Source organism: Lissotriton vulgaris, chromosome 1_1 (assembly GCF_964263255.1).
Source record: "Lissotriton vulgaris chromosome 1_1, aLisVul1.2, whole genome shotgun sequence".
Lineage (NCBI taxonomy): Eukaryota > Metazoa > Chordata > Amphibia > Caudata > Salamandridae > Lissotriton > Lissotriton vulgaris.
Window position 1 is genome coordinate 925,027,820 of NC_141685.1, and position 24,559 is coordinate 925,052,378.

At 49.6% G+C, this 24,559-nt stretch overlaps 1 protein-coding gene across 1 annotated transcript in view; it reads right to left on the reverse strand.

Moving 5' to 3' along the window:
• The window catches only part of MAST1 (microtubule associated serine/threonine kinase 1), a 237,263-nt gene that overhangs the window by 188,430 nt on the left and 24,274 nt on the right, over nt 1-24,559 (reverse strand). Inside the window, exons 3-5 of the mRNA XM_086959098.1 lie at nt 19,903-19,981; nt 18,879-19,039; nt 16,923-16,998 (exon numbers count right to left, since the gene is read on the reverse strand). Of these exons, the coding sequence (XP_086815224.1) occupies nt 16,923-16,998; nt 18,879-18,988 (186 nt within the window). The 5' untranslated portion in view covers nt 18,989-19,039; nt 19,903-19,981. The remainder of the gene's footprint in view (nt 1-16,922; nt 16,999-18,878; nt 19,040-19,902; nt 19,982-24,559) is intronic.

Consider the following 24,559-nt stretch of genomic DNA (forward strand, 5'->3'; position numbering starts at 1 on the left):
TTCTTGGAAAACCCCGCCTTCAGCAGTCAGGGACTTCCCCTTGCTTGAATATTAATTTATCCAAGAAATCATGGAGGTTTAAAAGAACTGAGTCTTTGATGACGTTATTAGGTCCAACCGTACTTCAAACTAGGCACCTTCAAGGTATAAATATGCCCACACTTGCTCAGTCAAACACACGGTGGTTTGGAGCAGTTCGACTATCTACCTACAAGACACAGCTCGCCGCAGCAAGTGCCCAAGGAAGCCGACCCCTCCAGCAGACGCACTGAGAGACGCTATCTTTTCTCCTGCCGAGAAATCCAGCTCCAGTGTTTCCAGGCTGCCCTTGTGGGTTTCTGGGAAATCGAGTTCTGAGAGATAGATACAAGACCTCTTTCATTCTAAAACCAAGGTACGGTGCTGATTAGACCCTTAGAGAATTCTTGGAGAGATTCTTGGCAAAGAATAGAAAACTTAAGCTACACCTCACTTACTTCTTCCCTCGTACTAGACCTAGGTTAGGTACACGGGGTAGGGGTATTTTAGAAGCACCAGTTGAGTACTTTTAGTCATTATTTATTAATGTATGTAGTCTATGTTATATTTTATGGCTTAGAAACCATATCATGCCTTTACAGTATTATCTATACTAATATAATAAAGAGAGAGCCCAAACCTTTGCGGCAGGTAATCTCAGGAACCACAGCACCAATCACAACACCCAATACAGTGTTGTAAAGGGCAGTTGCAGCAAAAGGACATAGGCTATGCAGACGCCCACCATTTACATTTAAAAGGTAAAAGAACCGTGCCAGCAAAGTAGTCCCTTGTGGGCGTGTCTGCGTTGTGCTGTGGACGTGTGCTGGGGCGTGACAAACGCTGGGGGCGTGTGGTAAATTCCGCCCTTCATGCCATGTCTCATATTGTGTGCTAATCCCACCCTGCTCCCTTTAAATACCCCTGCACCCCATAATCATAACCCACCCTTACTCCTTAAAATACCCCAACACCCTTAAACACTAACCCATCTTAACCCTATAAATATACCCTGTGCCCCAAAACCCAAACCTATCCCTAAACCCTAAAAATACCCCTCTACCCCAAAACCCAAACCTAGCCTTGAACCCTAAAAATACCACTGTACCCCAAAGCCCAAACCTACCCCTGAACCCTAAAATACCCCTGTGCCCCAAAACCTAAACCTAGTCCTGAACCCTAAAAATAACCCTGTACCCCAAAACCCAAACTACCCCTGAACCCTAAAAATACCACTCTACCCCAAAACCCAGACCAAGCCCTGAACCCTAAAAATACCCCTGTACCCCAAAACCCAAACCTAGCCCTGAACCCTTAAAATACCCCTGTACCCCAAAACCCAAACCTACCTCTGAACGCTAAAAATACCCCTATGCCCAAAACCCAAACCTAGCCCTGAACCCTAAAAATACCCCTGTACCCCATAACCCAAAACTATATCTGAACCCTTAAAATACCCAAACACCCCAAAATATATATCTCAGTACCCCAAAACATATACCCCTATACCCATACTTACCTTATCCAAAGATTTTTTTTAAAACATGCTTTTACCATTCATGCATTTACAACGAATTTCGTTGTAAATGTATGCGTGGTAAAAGCATATAAAATGTAATGCCATGTGTTATAATGACATTGCGGAGTCATGGTACTTTCGTAATGAAAGTATGCGGAGTGATGGTATGCGGAAAGAAAGTTGTGGAATAATGGGTGTTTACCCTCCCCCAGTAAGTACATTGGTGGCTCGGCGGCCCACATCTCCAGCAACATACTCATATTTTTTCACCACTCATTTGAAAAATGCACAGGTCTCTCTCAATGATGGCCAGCACCGACATACACTTTTAGACACAAGTTCTAGAATTGTGAACTTAAGAGCTGGGGAGCTACGTTCGAATCTCGGCATCAGCTCAACATCCTGTGATTCCAGGCAAATAGCTTTGTCTCCCTGTGCCTACCACAAATGAATGTGTTCTTCTGTAATGTAAATTGTGCTCATGCCATGTTGTTGAGTTTGTGCTATATAATATTGCAAGGAAAACTGTTAGACCTGGCACCTTGGCGTGAGTCTCCCTTCCACTTTTTGCTGATGTGCCTCCGATGTTTTGCTGGTTTTCCGATACTCAGGGCACTGCGCCACGGCTGATCCGTGCCGCAGTGCAAGTGCTCCCTACTGTAAACTGTACATACGATTGGTATCCATGATTGGTGCATTGGATTTACTGTTAGTCCCTAGTAAAGCGCACGAGAGAGTGCCGGGGCTTGTAGATGCCAATACTGCTGGTGGGCCTGCAGCGCTGGTTGCGCCACCCACCGAAGCAGCCGTAAAGATGTGTCTGGGAACTGCGACCGCAGAACCCGCGTGTGGTCTCGTACTATCACGCTAGCTGGGCAAGTGTCCCCACTTGCCAGCACCGACCCTTCCCTTGACTACATATTAGTCACCCCTATGGTAGACCTGCGGGCAGGGTGCGTTGTAGGTGCAAGGTAGGACAAGCCCTGATGTGCGTGGCATGTCCTAGTAGTGACTTACAACGAAGACCGTATTTCACTACTGAAGGCTACCTGCTCCATTAGGCCAGGCTGAGCTGCGAGGGTTATTACACCCTATAATCCCCGCAGGCTCAAGGAGCATGGTAGTGAGTCATGTTTAGTATGCCTGAACTCGGGATAATGAGATATTTCTTGTAGTCAAGTTTATTTCAGTATCCTGGGTTTGCAAATGCTACTTTTAGAAAGTTAGCATTTGCTTGCTTAACCATTTCAGCCGCCTCTGCTGGTGTGTATCTGACTGTCTGGGATGTGTGAGTGACAGGGCTGGAGGGATGACGGGTGGTGAATGCGCAGATTACACCTTAGTGGGAGGTAGGAGTGCCTCTTGACTCGAGCTGTCACTGTGCTCGACCTCCACAATGCTGGCTCCACCCTCCCGGGGAGCGGCGGATGACTCTGCCGGCACCTGGCCCAGGAAGGGCGAAGCCCCCATCAACAAGGTACTCTGGCCACTCCCGTCCGGACAATGCTGGCTCCACCTCCTGTGGGGCGTCTGATGCGCCTGCCCCTCACACTGAAAGCAGAAGCCGGAGTACACCCGCGGGGGTACTCCAGAACTGAGAGTGGCTGTGCAAAGGCCCCCCTGGCCTGCGAGAACAAAAGAATTGGCCTATAAAAGACGGAGCCCTGCTCCTTGAAAATTAGATCCGGTTTGGGCCACAGAAAGGCTCTGCCCTACGAGAAGGACCGTGAGAGACAAGGAAGGGTGCTGACTCTTGCCTGTGTCTGGTGCCTTGCTGCTGAAGGAGAGGAAGACAATAAGACTACGAAAAGACTGTTGTGCTACTTGTGCCAAACTCTGCAAAGAGATCTCCAAGGGCTTGCAACTGAACTTGCCCCCTGACCAGCGTCCCAGGACCAGTGGACGCTACCCCCTTGGAAAGCAACTGCGGGTGCTGACCATCGCCGCAGCACTGACGGAGGAATCTCCTCTAAGGCATCAACATCCTCCCGACCACCGTGACCGGGGCCCAAAGCAACAGCGAAAGCAAAGTGAGGACCAGCCGCCGCTGGCCCGAACACCGTGACCGCAACTGCACCGGGAGCCCGAGAGCAAAGCAAAGGAGGACCCGTCCGGTCCGAGCTATCGAGGTGAAGGCATAGCGAGCCCTCACTCACCTGCAAAGACGGACAATTGCCCAACGAGAATCCGCAAGGTCGGTAAGCCTGCCCGACAGCCCAGCTGTGAGCCCACAGCTGCACCGACATTTGGCTGGGTACGTCCTGCACTTGGGGACCGTACTGCCACTTGTCACCACCGCACAGCCGCCGCCTCCAGGGTCGGAGCGGACGACGAGGAAAGGACCCTGCCGCCACAGAACACCGCTGCCCCGGACGACCAGTGACCTGCTCGGCCGAAGAGCCGCAACGATCAGCGATCCCTTGGAAGCCGCCGGCTCCACAAGAACTTTGAATAACACCGGCCTACGGGCCTCAAGAGAACTTCCATAAGAACTGTGGTAACCCGAATTAAGTAACCTGCAACCGTCTTCATCAAGTTATTGACTGTATTCATAAGCCTGCTTAAAATCTATATAAAGATATATATTTTTACAAGAATACAGTCTGGTCTCGTTGTGTGATGGGTTGGTTGTAAAGGTGTACTGTTGCAAGTGTTTAACCCTATGTGCCCCAAAGATTAGCCTACGACTGCTTAAGCCACACTACCTAGAGGGTAAGCAGAGGTTGTCTGGAAGGTAACCCTCAGCCCTGACGAGGAAGAGAGAGTCCCTGCTTGTCGCTAGTGTTACACTGCGCCAACTAGAGCCTCCCCCTTCCTACATTGGACGCAGCGGTGAGGATTTCGAATTTACACTTGCGATAGTTATACCTGAGCTTCTGACCACTACACAAGGATTACGGTACAGCTACTAAACCACAGACTTTGCTTTTTGAAAGAAGATTCCGAGCGCAGAAACCATGCCTGGCACAAAGAGCCTGGATGGAGCGGAGTCCACGACCTCCGAGGTGTTGGAGATAGAATGGGACGCCGCAAAACTGGACAAATACTCAAAGATGGAGCTGAAGTTTTTCTGTAGGAAACTAAAGGTTCCGCACGCTGGTTGCAAAAACAAGCCGGAGCTCTACAAGGCCCTGAAAGCCTGGGTGGAGTCCAGAAAGACCCCGGAAGAGCAAGACGTCCTCGCCGAGCAGAATACGACGGAGGAGCAGAATGCACTTGGGGATCTGGTCGATCTCGAGAGGCAAGACAGCGAGCACAGCTTTGGTAAAGGCCTGTCGCCAGAGGAGCTGGCGGACAGGAAGGAAACCCGGAATCACGAAAGAAAGTTGGCAGAATTGAAAATCCAGCTGGAGCTGGAAACCAAAAGAATGGCGCTGGAAGAGCGAAAGCACCAGATGGATTATGAAATCAAGATGAGGGAGATAAGTCTCAAGGAGAGAGACTTGGATCGGCCTCCCTCTGGTGGCAGCACATCGCCAGTGCAGGTAGAGTCAAGAGTGCACATCCCGAAGGACGTAGTTAAGGAGTTCTTTAAGGGGGATGACATAGGACAGTGGTTTAGGGCATACGAGGTAGCCATGTCCTCCCACCGGGTCCCTGACAAGGATTGGGGAGCGGGGTTGTGGGGAAGGTTCCTTAGCGAAGGGAGAGATACCTTGCTAGATTTGCCCGTTGAGAATCAGAGATCCTATGCCCACATGAAAGAAGCTTTATTAAACAGGTACGGGCTTACCCCTGAAATGTATAGACAGAAGTTTAGGGGATGTACTAAGCGGCCTGGGAATACGTATGTGGAGTATGTGACTTACTTTTGCAGAGCACTGGATGGTTGGGTGAAAGGTAACAAAGTGAATGATTTTCAAGGTCTCTTTGATTTAATTGCATGGGAGCACTTGTCTGATCACTGTTTTCCTGAGTTACGCCAACACCTGATCGATAGCAAGCTGTCCAACCCGAGGAAGCTTGCTGAGGAGGCGGACCGCTGGCTCAGCACCAGGGTCCACAAGGGTCCCGTGGGAGATTCCGCCAAGAGTGGGCAGGGTCCCCAGCAGAAGAGTGGGGGGGACAAAGGGGGAAAACAGAAAGGGTTCCAAAAAGGCCCCCAAAGTAGTTCCCAAGGGAATCCGCAGCAGGGTTCTCAGCCTCCCCCACCCCCGAAGCAGAATGGAGCCCCGACAGGTAAACCTGTTCCAAAGGGGCCCTTCAATTGTTTCAAATGTGGCGAGCCTGGGCACATATCCAGTGACCCCATGTGTCGCCTATTTGGAAAACCTGCACCCACTGGTGCTCCGCCCCGACAAGTGACTAGCGTTCACCTGGGAGAAGAAATGATGGTCCCGGGGGGTGGAGATCCCGTTCACATGACCCTGGTCTCGCTAGGAGACAGTGAGATGATCCCGACGAACTACCTGCCCTCTAACACTAAAAAATATGGGCAGGTGGTGATCATCAATGGCAAAGAAGCTGAGGCTCTTAGAGACACAGGAGCCAGTGTGACTGCAGTGAGGCAGCACCTGGTGTCTCGAGAGCAGGTTGTACCCCATGCCTACTGTAGGGTTATCAACGCTGATAATTCTGAGAGTCAGTGTCCGATGGCTCAAGTTCCCTTCGAGTGGGGGGGGGTCTCTGGTACTCTGCAGGTCTGTGTGAGAAAAACCATGCCTGTTGACTGTTTGCTAGGGAACGACTTGGAGCACTCCCCTTGGGAAAAGGTGGAGAAGACGACTCACCTGCGGATGGTGGGTCTGCCTGACTGGGCGTGCGTGACCACCCGGTCGATGGCAGCCAGTAAGGGTGATCGAGAGGTCCTGGGGCCTGATGGAGAGGCCCAGGAACCGGCTTTAGGGAGAAGGCGCAGGGGGCGCGGGAAACCGGCCCCTGAAGTTCCTACGGTCCAGGAGGAGGCAGACCTTGAGGGGGATGCCCTGGAGCCTACAGGGGAACAGATCGCCGAACTGGGGGACCTGCCTGAGCTGACCCATTGGCAGCAAGAAGGAGGACCCTCCAGGGAGGAATTCTGCAGGGAGCAGAAAGAATGCCCTTCTCTCGTGGGTATGCGGCAGCAGGCTGCAGACCAGGCCAATGGTGTTCAGGCCAAAACACATTACGTGTACTGGGAGAACGACCTCCTGTATTCGGAGCCTAAGGCTGCTGAACCTGGGTCAGCCCGTGTGCTGGTGGTACCCCAGAAGTTCAGAGCCTTCCTACTGGGTCTGGCTCACGATGTGCCTTTAGCAGGACATTTAGGGATGGACAAGACCTATGACAGGCTTGTCACCCACTTCTACTGGCCCCAAATGCATAAAAGCTCAGACGCTTATTGCAGAACCTGTCCGACTTGCCAGGCAAGTGGGAAGACGGGAGGGAAGAACAAGGCTCCCCTCCAACCCTTCCCTGTGGTCGGTACGCCATTCCAGCGAGTGGGTATTGACATCGTTGGGCCTCTGGACCCCAAGACAGCCATGGGCAACAGGTTCATCCTGGTCTTGGTGGACCATGCCACCCGGTACCCTGAAGCCATCCCTCTGAGGACAGTGACGGCTCCCGTGGTGGGGCGTGCACTGATGGGAATTTTCTCACGAGTAGGATTCCCTCTAGAGGTGGTGAGCGACAGGGGGACCAATTTCATATCGAAATATATGAAGTCCCTTTGGCAGGAGTGTGGCGTAACGTACAAGTTCACCACACCCTACCATCCCCAAGGTAACGGGTTGGTTGAAAGATTCAACCGAACCCTCAAAGGCATGATAATGGGCCTGGACGGTCCGATGAGGCGTAAGTGGGACGTCCTCTTGCCATGCCTGCTGTTTGCATATCGCGAGGTACCACAGAAGTCCCTAGGGTTCAGCCCCTTTGAACTGCTGTACGGTCACCCCGTGAGAGGACCACTGAGTTTGGTAAAGGAAGGCTGGGAGCAATCTCCCAGGAAACCTCCCCAGAATGTATATAGCTACATGCTGGCCTTCAGAAACCAGACCAGGCGCTTCAGACAACTTGCCGAGGCAAATCTGGAAGCGAGCCAGGAAGAAATGAAGCGGTGGTACGATCAGAATGCCACTCTGGTCGAGCTTCAGCCTGGACAGGAGGTGTATGTCTTGGCCCCAGTGGAGCCCTGTGCCCTTCAAGATAAGTGGACAGGACCATTTGAGGTTGTGGAGCGCAAGAGCCCCGTGACATACTTGGTGGACCTGAAGACGCCCGGGAACCCTTTGCGGGTCCTACATGTCAACCGCCTCAAGCCCCACTTGCGAAGGTCCGAAGTGGGCATGTTGTTGGCAACCGATGACGGAATGGAGGAGGAGTCGGAGCCTCTTCCTGACCTCTTGGTGGCCTGTGAGAAGGATGGGTCAGTGGATGGAGTTAACCTCTCACCCTCCCTGACCGCCGAACAACAGGAGGACTGCCGCCAGTTGCTGGGGCAGTTTCCAGACCTGTTCTCCCTGGTTCCGAGTGTCACAGATTGGTGCGTCCATGATGTGGACACTGGAGACAGCTTACCGGTGAAGCACAAGGCTTACCGGGTAACTGACAGGGTACGGGCCTGCATCAAGGAGGAGGTCTCCAAGATGCTTGCCCTCGGGGTGGTTGAGTCTTCCAGCAGTCCTTGGTCCAGCCCCGTGGTCTTGGTTCCGAAGGCTGCTGCGCCGGGAGCCACACCCGAACTCCGGTTCTGTGTGGACTACAGAGGACTCAATTCAGTCACGAAGACTGACGCGCACCCCATCCCCAGAGCTGACGAGCTCATTGATCGGCTAGGGGCTGCCCGGTTTCTCAGCACGATTGATTTGACGTCTGGGTACTGGCAGATCGCCTTGACCGATGGGGCAAAGGAGAGGTCGGCATTCTCTACACCAGATGGGCATTTCCAGTTCCGGGTTATGCCATTTGGAATGAAGAATGCCCCTGCCACCTTTCAGAGATTGGTCAACCAGGTGTTGGCTGGACTGGACGAGTTCAGTGCCGCCTACCTGGATGACATCGCGGTGTTCAGCGGCACCTGGCCCGAACACCTGCGGCACCTCTGGGAAGTGTTGATGGCCCTGCGCAGAGCAGGCCTCACAATCAAGGCAAGCAAGTGCCAGATTGGGCAGGGTTCAGTGGTGTACTTGGGACACAAAGTTGGGAGTGGCAAGGTAGCCCCCTTGCAGCCCAAAATCGAAACCATCCTGGCTTGGGAACCCCCCAAGACCCAGACTGCAGTGAGAGCCTTCCTGGGGCTCACTGGGTATTACAGGAGGTTTGTCAAGGGCTATGGCACGATCGTGGCCCCCTTGACAGAGCTGACTTCGAAAAAGCAGCCCAGGAATGTGATTTGGACTGACACCTGTCAAAAGGCTTTCGACACCCTGAAGACTGCCATGTGCACGGCGCCCGTGCTCCTGGCCCCAGATTTCTCCAAGGAGTTCATTGTGCAAACAGACGCTTCAGAGCATGGTGTAGGGGCTGTTCTCTCACAGATGACTGAGGAGGGCTTTGACCAACCCGTAGCCTTCATAAGTCGGAGGTTACTTCCACGGGAAAGTAGGTGGAGTGCAATAGAGCGTGAAGCATTTGCTGTGGTCTGGGCGCTGAAGAAGCTAAGACCCTACTTGTTTGGGTCTCACTTCCGAGTTCAGACGGACCACAGGCCCCTCAGATGGTTGATGCAAATGAGGGGTGAGAACCCGAAACTGTTGAGGTGGTCCATTTCTCTACAGAGTATGGACTTTACGGTGGAACACCGCCCTGGCACCGATCACGCCAACGCTGACGGTCTGTCCAGATTTTTCCGCCTTAGTGATGTGGAACCCCCTGGGGAAGGGTAGTTCCCCCCACATTTCAGCTGGAGGGGACACATGTTAGACCTGGCACCTTGGCGTGAGTCTCCCTTCCACTTTTTGCTGATGTGCCTCCGATGTTTTGCTGGTTTTCCGATACTCAGGGCACTGCGCCACGGCTGATCCGTGCCGCAGTGCAAGTGCTCCCTACTGTAAACTGTACATACGATTGGTATCCATGATTGGTGCATTGGATTTACTGTTAGTCCCTAGTAAAGCGCACGAGAGAGTGCCGGGCTTGTAGATGCCAATACTGCTGGTGGGCCTGCAGCGCTGGTTGCGCCACCCACCGAAGCAGCCGTAAAGATGTGTCTGGGAACTGCGACCGCAGAACCCGCGTGTGGTCTCGTACTATCACGCTAGCTGGGCAAGTGTCCCCACTTGCCAGCACCGACCCTTCCCTTGACTACATATTAGTCACCCCTATGGTAGGCCTGCGGGCAGGGTGCGTTGTAGGTGCAAGGTAGGACAAGCCCTGATGTGCGTGGCATGTCCTAGTAGTGACTTACAATGAAGACCGTATTTCACTACTGAAGGCTACCTGCTCCATTAGGCCAGGCTGAGCTGTGAGGGTTATTACACCCTATAATCCCCGCAGGCTCAAGGAGCATGGTAGTGAGTCATGTTTAGTATGCCTGAACTCGGGATAATGAGATATTTCTTGTAGTCAAGTTTATTTCAGTATCCTGGGTTTGCAAATGCTACTTTTAGAAAGTTAGCATTTGCTTGCTTAACCATTTCAGCCGCCTCTGCTGGTGTGTATCTGACTGTCTGGGATGTGTGAGTGACAGGGCTGGAGGGATGACGGGTGGTGAATGCGCAGATTACACCTTAGTGGGAGGTAGGAGTGCCTCTTGACTCGAGCTGTCACTGTGCTCGACCTCCACAATGCTGGCTCCACCCTCCCGGGGAGCGGCGGATGACTCTGCCGGCACCTGGCCCAGGAAGGGCGAAGCCCCCATCAACAAGGTACTCTGGCCACTCCCGTCCGGACAATGCTGGCTCCACCTCCTGTGGGGCGTCTGATGCGCCTGCCCCTCACACTGAAAGCAGAAGCCGGAGTACACCCGCGGGGGTACTCCAGAACTGAGAGTGGCTATGCAAAGGCCCCCCTGGCCTGCGAGAACAAAAGAATTGGCCTATAAAAGACGGAGCCCTGCTCCTTGAAAATTAGATCCGGTTTGGGCCACAGAAAGACTCTGCCCTATGAGAAGGACCGTGAGAGACAAGGAAGGGTGCTGGCTCTTGCCTGTGTCTGGTGCCTTGCTGCTGAAGGAGAGGAAGACAATAAGACTACGAAAAGACTGTTGTGCTACTTGTGCCAAACTCTGCAAAGAGATCTCCAAGGGCTTGCAACTGAACTTGCCCCCTGACCAGCATCCCAGGACCAGTGGACGCTACCCCCTTGGAAAGCGACTGCGGGTGCTGACCATCGCCGCAGCACTGACGGAGGAATCTCCTCTAAGGCATCAACATCCTCCCGACCACCGTGACCGGGGCCCAAAGCAACAGCGAAAGCAAAGTGAGGACCAGCCGCCGCTGGCCCGAACACCGTGACCGCAACTGCACCGGGAGCCCGAGAGCAAAGCAAAGGAGGACCCGTCCGGTCCGAGCTATCGAGGTGAAGGCATAGCGAGCCCTCACTCACCTGCAAAGACGGACAATTGCCGTACGAGAATCCGCAAGGTCGGTAAGCCTGCCCGACAGCCCAGCTGTGAGCCCACAGCTGCACCGACATTTGGCTGGGTACGTCCTGCACTTGGGGACCGTACTGCCACTTGTCACCACCGCACAGCCGCCGCCTCCAGGGTCGGAGCGGACGACGAGGAAAGGACCCTGCCGCCACAGAACACCGCTGCCCCGGACGACCAGTGACCTGCTCGGCCGAAGAGCCGCAACGATCAGAGACCCCGGGAAGGCAAAGCGACGTGGGACAGATCCCTTGGAAGCCGCCGGCTCCACAAGAACTTTGAATAACACCGGCCTACGGGCCTCAAGAGAACTTCCATAAGAACTGTGGTAACCCGAATTAAGTAACCTGCAACCGTCTTCATCAAGTTATTGACTGTATTCATAAGCCTGCTTAAAATCTATATAAAGATATATATTTTTACAAGAATACAGTCTGGTCTTGTTGTGTGGTGGGTTGGTTGTAAAGGTGTACTGTTGCAAGTGTTTAACCCTATGTGCCCCAAAGATTAGCCTACGACTGCTTAAGCCACACTACCTAGAGGGTAAGCAGAGGTTGTCTGGAAGGTAACCCTCAGCCCTGACGAGGAAGAGAGAGTCCCTGCTTGTCGCTAGTGTTACACTGCGCCAACTAGAGCCTCCCCCTTCCTACAAAAACGAAATCCTACAGGACAATATACTACTGGCCGGCAGCAATTCATACCCAGACAACGTCGGGACGGGCTGCTAGTTTTATAATACTCTTCGTACTGTACGCATTGTACTTTGCAACCAGTATTACAATTGTAGCAGTTAATTTCTCCTGCATGAGACAGAAGAATGTTCAATAAATACTTTTTATTGAAAACGCCCGTCTCTCTATTTCTCTGCACCTCTGGTGAAACGAAGCATGCACGATTGACTGAGTGAAATAACTATCTATTGTGTCTACGACTCTAGAGATACGTTTCTTATTCTTGGGAGACAAAGTTGTCATGTTTATGCGGTTGTCAGAAACTAATCCCTTCTTGTGAATTCAAGAACGTTTCTAGTGACCTCTGAGCTAGCTGGCACTCACAATTAAGTCTAATATAGACCTCAGTCCTACGTCAAATCTATAGTATATGTTATTCCAATGCGCAGAGCCTATTGGGAATAAAGGAACTACACTACAAGATCTTAGGAGGCTATGCCCATGCCCGAACACCGTGACCGCAACTGCACCGGGAGCCCGAGAGCAAAGCAAAGGAGGACCCGTCCGGTCCGAGCTATCGAGATGAAGGCATAGCGAGCCCTCACTCACCTGCAAAGACGGACAATTGCCGTACGAGAATCCGCAAGGTCGGTAAGCCTGCCCGACAGCCCAGCTGTGAGCCCACAGCTGCACCGACATTTGGCTGGGTACGTCCTGCACTTGGGGACCGTACTGCCACTTGTCACCACCGCACAGCCGCCGCCTCCTGGGTCGGAGCGGACGAAGAGGAAAGGACCCTGCCGCCACAGAACACCGCTGCCCCGGACGACCAGTGACCTGCTCGGCCGAAGAGCCGCAACGATCAGCGACCCCGGGAAGGCAAAGCGACGTGGGACAGATCCCTTGGAAGCCGCCGGCTCCACAAGAACTTTGAATAACACCGGCCTACGGGCCTCAAGAGAACTTCCATAAGAACTGTGGTAACCCGAATTAAGTAACCTGCAACCGTCTTCATCAAGTTATTGACTGTATTCATAAGCCTGCTTAAAATCTATATAAAGATATATATTTTTACAAGAATACAGTCTGGTCTCGTTGTGTGGTGGGTTGGTTGTAAAGGTGTACTGTTGCAAGTGTTTAACCCTATGTGCCCCAAAGATTAGCCTACGACTGCTTAAGCCACACTACCTAGAGGGTAAGCAGAGGTTGTCTGGAAGGTAACCCTCAGCCCTGACGAGGAAGAGAGAGTCCCTGCTTGTCGCTAGTGTTACACTGCGCCAACTAGAGCCTCCCCCTTCCTACAAAAACGAAATCCTACAGGACAATATACTACTGGCCGGCAGCAATTCATACCCAGACAACGTCGGGACGGGCTGCTAGTTTTATAATACTCTTCGTACTGTACGCATTGTACTTTGCAACCAGTATTACAATTGTAGCAGTTAATTTCTCCTGCATGAGACAGAAGAATGTTCAATAAATACTTTTTATTGAAAACGCCCGTCTCTCTATTTCTCTGCACCTCTGGTGAAACGAAGCATGCACGATTGACTGAGTGAAATAACTATCTATTGTTTCTACGACTCTAGAGATACGTTTCTTATTCTTGGGAGACAAAGTTGTCATGTTTATGCGGTTGTCAGAAACTAATCCCTTCTTGTGAATTCAAGAACGTTTCTAGTGACCTCTGAGCTAGCTGGCACTCACAATTAAGTCTAATATAGACCTCAGTCCTACGTCAAATCTATAGTATATGTTATTCCAATGCGCAGAGCCTATTGGGAATAAAGGAACTACACTACAAGATCTTAGGAGGCTATGCCCATGCCATTGTTGTTGTGGCCCAAGGGGCCAAGTGTTCTCCGCTGGCGTCTGCATCTGGAAGTTTGGAGGGCTGTTTCTTATCAGGCACCAACTTCCCCAGACATGAGCAGGCCAAGATCCAGATGCAAAGAAAGAGGCCACGAAGATGAGCTCGTCCCGCGAGCAGTGATCACTGTAGCCGCACTGTAGGGAAAAAACACAGAGCGGCAGGGGTGTGCCTTGAGTTGCTATGTTCGCAGGCCCTAAAGCCGAGTGGAGAGTCTTAAAAGGGGCAGCAGGAGCAGTAGTTTCAAAGAGGCATGGTGTCCATCCTTAGGCCACTGGCCTGACCCCCAGGGCCCGTGTGGGTCACAGTCATAAAGGCCCGGGTCAAGTTCCTCAGAGCCCTCAGCGGAGAGCTTACCTCCTCGTTGGTGGCAGGAGTTAGGATTGAATGGCAGGCCGACACAGTGGTTTGTGTGTGTGCCCCGGGCACAGACCTCCAAAGCAGTTTTGCTGCCTCAACACTGAGGCTAGGGCAGCAGGTATTGAGTGTGGGGATCCTCCCGGCCTCCAGGCATCCCCTCATAGGGCCACAGGTAAGTTGCTGTGAACTGAGTTTGGGCCGCAGTCTCCCGGGACAGTAGCTCTCCATGCCAGTCAAAGAACTGCAGAAACGGTGGTCAGAGCGAGCCCACTCCCAGTCGCTCCATAGGCAGTCCCCCAGGGACAGCAACCGTAGTAGCGGGCCCTCGTTCACTTACCAGCGTCCTGATTCGAGGAAGGCCCAGGCAGGGCCGGCGCTATGCATGGACAGTGTGGGCAGCTGCCCAGGGCCTCCCACTCAGCCTACCAGCACAATTGCACCACCCCATCCATCCTCATGTACCCCTGCGGATCCAATTAAAAAGATGTCTCTTTACAATTGGGCCCATGGGAGGGGGCCCTCTCCCTGGGCCTCTCAGGGATGGTGTGGAAAACCTAGGGGCGTGGGACACCTCTCGGACTGCCCATTCAGAGACACTGCTGGAAGCCCATTGTCTGCACTTTAGCGACCACACAGTTTTAACCCCCAGCCCCAAGCAATTCTCACTCCTTAAGCCCGGTCTGAGCCGTAAAAGAGGTCTTGTAGGAGGCTGAGAGGAGGAGCTGTGACCCAAGAGAAGTCTCCACAAAGAAGCTTCCAGAGCCCAGAAGATATCAATTCTTATGCAAATTAGAGGGACCTCGCACCTTCCCTTTTGTCCTGGGTTCCAAAAATCCTAGAACCGACCCTGGGCCCAGTGCAGTGCGCATCTCTCAAGCAGGCTGCAGTCAGGGCACGAGTCGAGGTACACGTAGGTGGAAAGCGTCCACCCACTATTTTGTCAGGGTGAACGCTGTCCACCCTGCCAAGAATTTGGGCCCCACTGAATAATGTGCTGAACTCGTCCCAGTGTAATTTCCAACACCGGGACACTTTCAGCAGTGCCTGCACGTTGTCTCCTTTCCATCTGCAACAAGCAACAACGTGCAGGCGGCGGGGATGGGGCTTTCTTATTTAAGACTCCTGCTGGGCCCATAACAAAGGCCGAATTTGAGGGGTCATCAGGCCTCCTTTGTTAGAGTCTCTTGGCTGGGAGCACTCAGGAGCTCCAGACCTGATGCAAATGAGGCGGAAGGGAAACAAAGGCTCAAACCTTGTTAGCACTTAACACATACTTAAGAGAGGCAGATTTTCACTTTGTTCAGTCCCTGTTTAGGAGATATGCATGCACTGGAAGAATTTCAGATGTGTTGGTCGTTCCCAGTATTTACACAAAGCAAATTATATTTATATAGAGCTTACTTCCCCTGAGGAGGCGTTAAAATAATTTAAGTACCACTATTTTTTCCTGTACAGCCCTACTCATCCCAATACAGAGTGTCAGAACGCTTTACATCAACACCTGCATATTACATGTACAATAAATCATATGTTTGTAACTGACTGTACATGATGTGTTACATAAAACTGGAGATTGCAAGGTGTAGAAGTCACATATCATCTTCTATAGCTCACTGTGCTATTATCCTTGCAATGCACTGAAACGTACAAAATAGATCTGCTAAACATACATGTGAGGGCTTTAGATCTGAAGTCACATCTTGTGATGCCACTTCCTGTAAAGTCCTGGCTTGTGATGCCACTTTCTATGATGTCAATTCCTGTGATGCCATATGTGATGTCATGCGCTGTGATGTTGTGCGCCGTGATGTCGCGGGAGGTAATGTCACTTGCATACTGCCAAACTAGGTTAGTCCCCCCACTTCTTTTTTTAGGACTCGTGTCCTTGCTGCGGTAGCTGCATCTCATAGATAGCAGCACACTATCTGGGTCGCAGAATGCTTCCAGCGCTGCCCAGTCACCACACTCTGCAATTCCCACGGCTTAGAAGTGCAGATGGCAGCCCATTCACGGGGAGAAATTATAGGATAATATGACGATCCGGAAGAGCCTCACGCAGTGACGAACCATCTTGTGGCCCGGCTCACTGCGTCCTCACATATCCACTGTTGCCCATGACCTACAAATATAGATGCAGCACAGAGCATGCATCTCAGCAGGGACCATGGTAATCAGCAGCCCTCTCCACTCAGAGCATGGACACACTTAAAAGCAGATGAAAAACAACCTAAGTGCAATACAAACCTCCCTCATAAAGTACATGGAAAATTCGAGTGAAAGAAACAAAAGTCAAGGGGTACTATATCCCCTAGCATGCCTAAAGTGAGATATATATTGGGAAGAAACTAATTCAATGGTATCCATCAGGATAAGGGAAAGAGCAAACATGAACATATGAGCCAGAGAGAACTCCACATCCCAATCACATTATACACAAGAGGACAACTAAGTGTATTCAAAAACTATGCAAGATCCAAAGAGCAGTTTTTACGTTTATCATGAAATGCCTCTGAGACATAAACAATCACAACCGCCCAGAGATGTCTTCTCGGCCTGTCCTATCACACCTACTGTGCATTGCATTGAACATACTCTGAGTCACTTGTGTCAATCAAGCATGCCCCAGGATTCTCATCAAAGGTATGAATGCATGCTTTATAGCTACAATATCTTACAGTCTGTGCGCGTCCTTAGCTAAAAGCTGCTGAATCCATTTCTGGAGACTAATTTAGAAAATTTGTTTTCTGTGGTGTATTTTTAGAAGCAAATGCTGTACATGGGCTGGCAGATGGGTTGTTTGTCATTGGAAGAGAGTGGGTGGGGGTGGTGCTGGGAGAGACATACACTGACACCATTACAAATGGAAAAATAAGACAGCTAGAGGAGGCAAAACATTCCCTGATGTACTCCTTGTTTACCTAGATACACGTCCCTTGGAAATAAAAAATGTGATGTTAAATCAGAAGCCGAGCTCACCTTTGGGAAACGCTCTTTGTACACATGGTTCATCATCATGATCTCGTTGTCGTGCGACGAAGGGGATCGGCCCGGACTGCAGGAGGAAAAAAAGAGATGGCGTTATGTCGACACTACCTCATCCTGGTGCCCAGCTCCTCTCTGGCAGAGCTGTGGTCTCAAAATAGAGACAAGGACTGCAAAAGCTTTTAAGAGCTCTGAAAAGAGAGCACAAAAATATCGCATTTAATGTTTCATTGTTTGCAACTAGATGGACATAATGTTCTCCTGTGGTGTATCCAGTTGCAGTAATACGCGCGTACCCAGAGACTAGAGGACTTTAACTTCACAAAGAACACAGAAACCTGTTGAGTTTGGCCACTGTGCCCTTCCAACACAACAGAAGGTGGTTCACTTTACTTTTCTGGATAGATATAACCTCGTTCCACTATAGACACAAGTAAAATCTGCTGGTGACCTTCTTTTGCAAGGGATTGCCTTCCCACTCAAGATAAGACAGAGAACACAGCCATGTTCTTCTTCCTCAACACACTGTCCTCTAGCCCATTTCAACTAAATTAAACAAACTGGTAACTGTCTACTCTTCCCATGAGGCCATCAACTGTCTCCATTCCTTAAGGTCACCAAACTCTCCATATGGTTTCGAACCCTGTAACACACACCCTTCCTTTTTGGTTTTTACTTTATCCTGCATTTTCCTCGAATATTATTTAATTGTTATTATTGCTCTACTCTCTGTATTTTGCAAAGCGCTCTGATACCTGCAGGGCTTATGTTCGCGCTATAAAAAAACGATCAAAATAAAAATAAATACATCTTTCATTTTCAGGCTTCTGGCAAAGTCAGAGGGAGCAATTATTCTTGGCGACTATTGGATAGAGACAAAAGAAAGTTTAATTCAAGGTGCTCTCATCTGCTAAATAACTGGGTTGGAGACTAAATCCGGGACAGATACACAAATCCACGTCCATTTCATCTTCCTGTCTAGAAACACTAAAGTAATCAGTAATCAGTTCAAGAACAATTACTACTTTGTTGGGCACTACAGTACACCCACTTAAGCTTCATCATAAAGTATCTGCTTATATTATTGAGACTATACCGGGATCTGGTTCTGCAGCCACCAATTATTCTACTGGACTGTATTATATACCTATTCCATCTGGCTATGTGCATTCAGTTCCGGCGTTACTTACTTTTGTGTTGAACCCGAGTCCAAGAAAATTCGAAGCAGGCCAGATATTCAAACCAACCTGACTGTGTAAATGCGTCCAATTGAGATTAATTTTATGATATATCTTATCTGGATATCCTAATAATCTACCATGGGTGGTCCCATCCTGACTAACCTTCGACACCCCTGCCGTAAACTCCTATCAGCTGGCCTCAGGAATTCAGTTCGGGAATTGCTTTTCTCGACTGGGAATATACTACAGATGAGTCCTGTAAGACATTGGCCTTGAAGCATCCAGTTTAAGTCAAATGCTCAAGATAACTCGTGACTATGCAAATTAGTTCTATTTAGATTCGTTTTGTATCAATGTAGCTTATCTGATATCTTAAAAATGTGGCATGAATCCTTCCAGCCTTGATTTATGTAGGACATACGTGCCACAGAACTAGTCCAGGTGGACACATGAGTACAGAGGAGGTACCACTACTTTTTTGAATGAAGTTCATAGCACAGAGAACTCACACCAGGAGCTGAAAGAAATCCAGTTAGCTAGCACAACGTGTTTTTGACAGGCCATCCATTCCAGCTGAACAGAGGAAACAAGTTCTTGTACCACTTGCATTCTCTGGGGATCAGAAGATAGATCCACTCCAGTTCACACAGATGTCCATCTCCATTTCTTCTCCATTATTTCCATTGGTGGTTTAATTTCTGTAGTCCTGGCTGATAGGGAAGTCATCCTAAATACCAGTGGGAGAATCTATGTCAACCAACTCTCTTACCTAAGGCTGCGGGACCGAGGACGCACGGCAGGTGAGCGTCGCCCTCCATCATCATCAGTGATGCTTTCCGAGCTGCCAAAGTGCTTGGACAGGAAGTGCAGTTCATCCATGGTGGGCTGATAAGGGAGCTGGTGGAGGCGCTCCTGTGAGGAACTAGAAGACTACGAAAAACAAAAGGGTCATGTGGTCAGCAAGCGATTCGGGAAAAGGGTGGACTTGAAGTCAAAATGGCACTACTAGAGCAACACTCACAGGTTTCTGATTATTTAACAAAACAGTAACTCACTAGTATCTGCTACCCATTCAGTTTACAAAAATATGGTCCGCCGCTGGCATACTTCTGCCCCCCCCAAGTGCATATTCTTTTAAGATTATCTTATCAGAAAAGGGTAAGCAATTTTAAAATTAACATTTTAAAGCATTTTGAAGATAAACTGTGAAACCCCAGACATTGCACACTCAGTACGTGCTCAATTATCGAATCTGGAGATAAAATACCAAATCTCCCTGGCTCCTGAAACGGCAGGTGAAGATAATGGATAGCAATGGTCGAATTAATGGTAGTTGAAATGATAATATTTATTCTCTCAGACACGTATTAACTACAATCCGCTAATATGTAACTTCCGCTGAGCCGAATGACTCAACCCTCAAAGGAGACGCTCTTTCACAAAAGTGTCCAAGAAATAATTTTATTTTTCTATTTTTATTTCTCGACAACATGTAATGAAGTTGCAACTAAAAAACATGATAACACCTGACAAATCATACCAGAAATAAACCATTATCCAGTTTGTGAAAGAGAACAAGCCACTTATACCATGAATATATTTAAAAAAACTGATTGTAACATCAATGTTAGTATCAAGGAAGAACATTTTGGTGAAATATTAACTACTCATAAAAACATCTTCCAGCAAGAGTTTTTTTAAAGAAAATTGATTAGTTGTTAAAAACTGTATTTGGCCACATATAATTTGTTCACAAACCCCTTTTCTTCTACTTCGTCCTCGACGGTACTTACTGAGACAGTAGAGCTTGGCGTATTGGTCCCATATCCAGACGATGGCAGCGAGGCCAGTGACCAGCGGCGCCCGTCGGACCTGCCGGAAACATGAGGGCAGAGAGTCAATATAAAGGGCAGCCGCAACAAGGACATAAGTATTCGCTCTGGGCAAGGATTGCATTGGAGGGAACGTTCTAACTATTTTTATCTTTAAAATCGTATTACTAGTGCTGTTATTCAAATCCTGTAGAGGCTAGATTTTTATTTTTAGACTGCAACCATTTTATGTTCCAGACTGGCGCGTAATGAGCAGTCTAGCTTCCCTGCTGGACTGAGCCCCGGTTCCTGGCATGATGTGAAAGTCTGTTCTTAGTGTAAAGAGAGAGAGATAACTGTAATAGTTTTCTGTAGAGACATGGGGCTTGAGGCGATGGTGAAGAAGGGGCAAGAAGGAAATTGATGGAGGCTGGGGCACTTTTATCAAAGCACAAATGTCAATGTGGAAGCTGAGGTCCATGCGTGGCTCGAAATTTCATCTGGTGCTTGCTTTCTCCATTTCAGTTCCTTTTCCCTCACTCTACCGTATATACGTATCGCTGCAGAGATAGAGAGAGATGGGTCGTGTCAAGAAATGAAAGACAGGACTTGGAACACAAGTTTCATTAAAGAGATTAACAGGACCATACCCCATTCTATCAACTTTTCTTCTTTGTTAATAGGAAGACCGCGTTCCACTGCTGTCCTCACCATGAATGCGCAGTGCTTACAAAATGCCCAAAGAGAAGCCTGGGTGTTTGCGTTGCTTATCACATTTGGTGAACAATGTTGCTTTGTGGTACGGTGATGATGATGATGATTGAAAAGGGGGAATGTTCCTGGAGGCGGCGAGCTTTACTCAAGGATACAGGAGATGACCTAACAAGCAAAGAAAGACTTGGAGAGATGCTGGCCTAGGTTAGGGAGTTCTAACCTAACATCTTACTTCGTCAGAGTGGAACAGAAGAACTCGTTGGACTTCCAGATGGTGGATAGATTTGGAAAGAATGTAGAATGGAAAATGTCCTAATTTATGAGACAGTCCGACTAGCATGATGTCAGAAACCAAGACCCATGGAAGATCTGCAGCCTCATTCTGAGCCAGCCTGTAAATGTCAAATCAGGCATCAGATTTGACATTCTGATTTTAGCACAATTGGCATCCGGGCCCAAGATTTTTACATATGCAAACCTTTTTAGGTATAAGTGTAGAAAAGATGAAGAGAATTGGAAGTATATGGGGTTTTAACGGGCACAAAACAGAAACTGCATGTTATCCTCATTCAAGCAGGTAGAACTTGGAATTCTGAAGCAAAAGCACTGAAGGGAAAAACAGCAACGTGTGGTAAGCAACATGGTCTGTTTTACCGACCACAGTTCACACGCAACTCTGAATGAACGCATCAGAGGATCAGTCCTAGTCACGATATTAGCCGACGCTACGATGAGGAACTGGCTGACCAACGCTGTGGACCACGTGCTCCCACTCAAGAAGATGCTTATTAGGGATAAGAGAGTGGGGTCCGCCCCTTGGTACTCCCCAGAGCTTAGAACCATGAGAACGAACTGTAAAAGGGCGGAGAGATTATGGAGGAAGAACCCCGAGACAGAGAGCAGGGAAAAATACCGTAGGGAATTAAGGACGTACAAACTCGCAATACGGACTGCAAAGGCCTCCTTTTTTGGGGAGAGAGTGAGTCATGCTGCGTCCTCATACAGGGAAGCCTTTCTAGTGATGAAGGAGCTGCTTAAACCGCCGGATCCCATTCTTGTCCATGACAGGCCACAAGAAAAATGTCTGGAATTGGCCACTTACTTCAAGAATAAAATTGACACCATTATTAGTTCTCTCCCCCCGGTGATGGGAACCCCGACCCTGTCTGAAGACCTGGGTAGGTCGGAAAATCTATTGACGTCTTTTGGCCCCGTAACCTCAGGCGAAGTACTGAAGGTTCTCGGGAGTTTGAAGAGTGGTTCGCCTCGAGACCCTGTCCCAATGCGTTACTTAAAGCAGGCCTTCGATAGGAGAGCCTCTGACCGATCTGGTCAATCTCTCCTTCGCTCATGGGACGGTACCGCCGGACTGGAAGAGCGCAGTTGTTAAAGCACTTCTGAAGAAGCCTGGCTTAGATCCTGAGAACTTAGCCAATTTCAGGCCCATTTCCCTGCTACCAGGGGGCAGTAAGGTTGCCGAGAAACTGGTCAACCGCCAACTATCCAACTTTCTGGAGGAGAATGGCCAGTTGAGGGACTCCCAGGCGGGATTCCGACCGGGTCATGGAACCGACACGGCTCTGCTAGCAGTGGTAGAGGAGGCCAGAAGCACTTTGGATACAGGGGGATCAGTGGCAGTGATCCTCCTGGACCTAAGTGCGGCCTTCGATACCGTTAATCATGGAGTGCTGCTACAACGCCTAGCAGAGTCAGGTGTCACAGGAGTGGCCCTGGAATGGTTGGCCTCTTTTCTAGAGGGGCGTACCTTCGAGGTCTGGGAGGGTAACACGAAATCTCCTCCCCTTCCACTTCACTGTGGGGTGCCTCAGGGCTCATCCCTGAGCCCCACGTTATTTAACGTGTATATGGCTCCCCTGGAGGGTGTGGTGTCTCCGTTTGGCCTGAAGACCATAAGCTATGCGGATGACACTCAGCTAGTGGTGGGTCTGACACAGCTGGAGAAACAGCCGGAGACTCTCCATTCATGCTTAAGAGAGGTGTTTGACTGGATGTCCAGGTCATCGCTCAAATTGAACGGCTCAAAAACCGAGCTGATGATCTTGGGCCACTCAAGTTTTGCCCTCTCGCCGAGCAGCTGGCCCAGCTGTATGGGCACCCCGCCTGACCCAAAGAAGGAGATTAAGAGCCTGGGGGTCTGGTTGGAGCCTGATCTGTCCTTTAAGACACACGCCAAGAAGACCGCTGGCGTGTGTTATGGACTGCTCCGATCGGCCTGCAAGGTTCTCCCTCTCTTACCTGAACTCTCTCGGAAGCTGTTAGTCCAAGGTCTAATCATCTCTCGCCTGGACTACAGTAATGTACTTTTTCTCGGAGCACCGGAGTCAACGTTCAAGATTCTGCAACAAGTGCAGAACGCAGCAGCTAGGCTGCTGCGGAACGTTCCGGCCAGGCAGTCAGCCAGGCCTGCTCTAAAGGCACTCCATTGGCTTCCTGTCAAAGAGAGAGTGACCTTTAAGGCCCTCTGTATTGCTCACAAGAGCTTACAGGGGAAAGGACCAGCTATCCTTAAGGACATGATTCTGCCCTATAAGTCCACTAGAGCTCTTCGCTCCGACAATAAACACCTCCTTCAGGTAAAGAGAATTAGGAGAGCCCGATCAGGTGGCAGGAGTTTTTCTATCCATACTGCGCACGCCTGGAACTCCCTCCCACTTTCACTACGCTCAGAACCAAGTTTGCTCAGGTTCCGGAAACATCTGAAAACCTACCTATTTCCAGAATAACTTCAGCTCTGGTCTCTCGATTCAGGTAGCCTTGCTCTGATTCTCTATAGGCGCTGGGATGCCCCTGGGTAACCGTGCGCGGTACAAAATTCTTTAATAATAATAATATTGCAGCTGGTGAAACTTGAAAAAGAGGAGGCTTAGGACGTCTGATGAAGCATCAAGCAGATACCTGGCACTTCCTAAAAAAGGCTGCATATTTTCCAGAAGATGCTCCAGAGAATAATGCTTCCAAAAGGTATGCAGTGTGCCCAAAATCTCTGACCTACACATGTCTAAAAAGGATACATATCTTTGATCCATTGAACACATCATCTATGATGCATCTGGTTTGGGGGACTAAGCTGAAGTTCCTGAGAGGCCTGAATTTCTTATATTTTGTGAGACTCTGAATTCCAAGTGACGGTGACCCTGGCAGGCAGTCACTATTGCTGCATTGTTTCCTGGGGCAAGACCAATCGAGGTAATCAATAAATGGAGACAGCCTTAACCCAAGGTCACTCTTTTCAAAGGCAGTTGTATTTCTTGGATTGTTTGTTTCGTCAAGCCAGAGAAAGCTGTCTTCTACACCGAAAAGTCCAGAAAAGAATTTCCTAATATAAATGAAATTCCGTAGCACTTAGGGAACAAAAGAAATGACTTTAAGTACCACATATTCTCTGGGGAAGATGACATGAAGCCTGCTCAAAGTTGAACAGTGAGATTCGTGGATTCTTTTGCCAGAGGTGATTGCAGCCAAAAAGTTTATCTTCCACATAAAATCCACAATTAGTCTATATGGCATAAATGTTGAATTAAAATTAGGAAAACACATTTTATTTTCCAAAGATACATGTGTTGGTGTTTGGGAGGCTGTCCCCTGTTCATTAGATTGTAAGGACTCAATTGACATTCCTACAACTCCTGTTCTTTAAGACCCAAATGTCAGCTACCGTATTGGAACGAACCGCCAATTAATTGCGAAAGCAGCGCTCTCTTGGAACGGAAGTTCCGACCGCTTGACTTAAAGGCACAGTATAATTCTTTTCTCTCTCTGCAAAGGTATATTGACACGGGGGAATATTTTCTTGCAACGTTACCAGGGGTCCTGCACTTGCACTGCTCTTCAGCTAGTTTCAGATTTAGATCCTTCGTGCAGCGACACTGCCAGGAGGTTGTCATTGGAGGGGACATATTGTTGT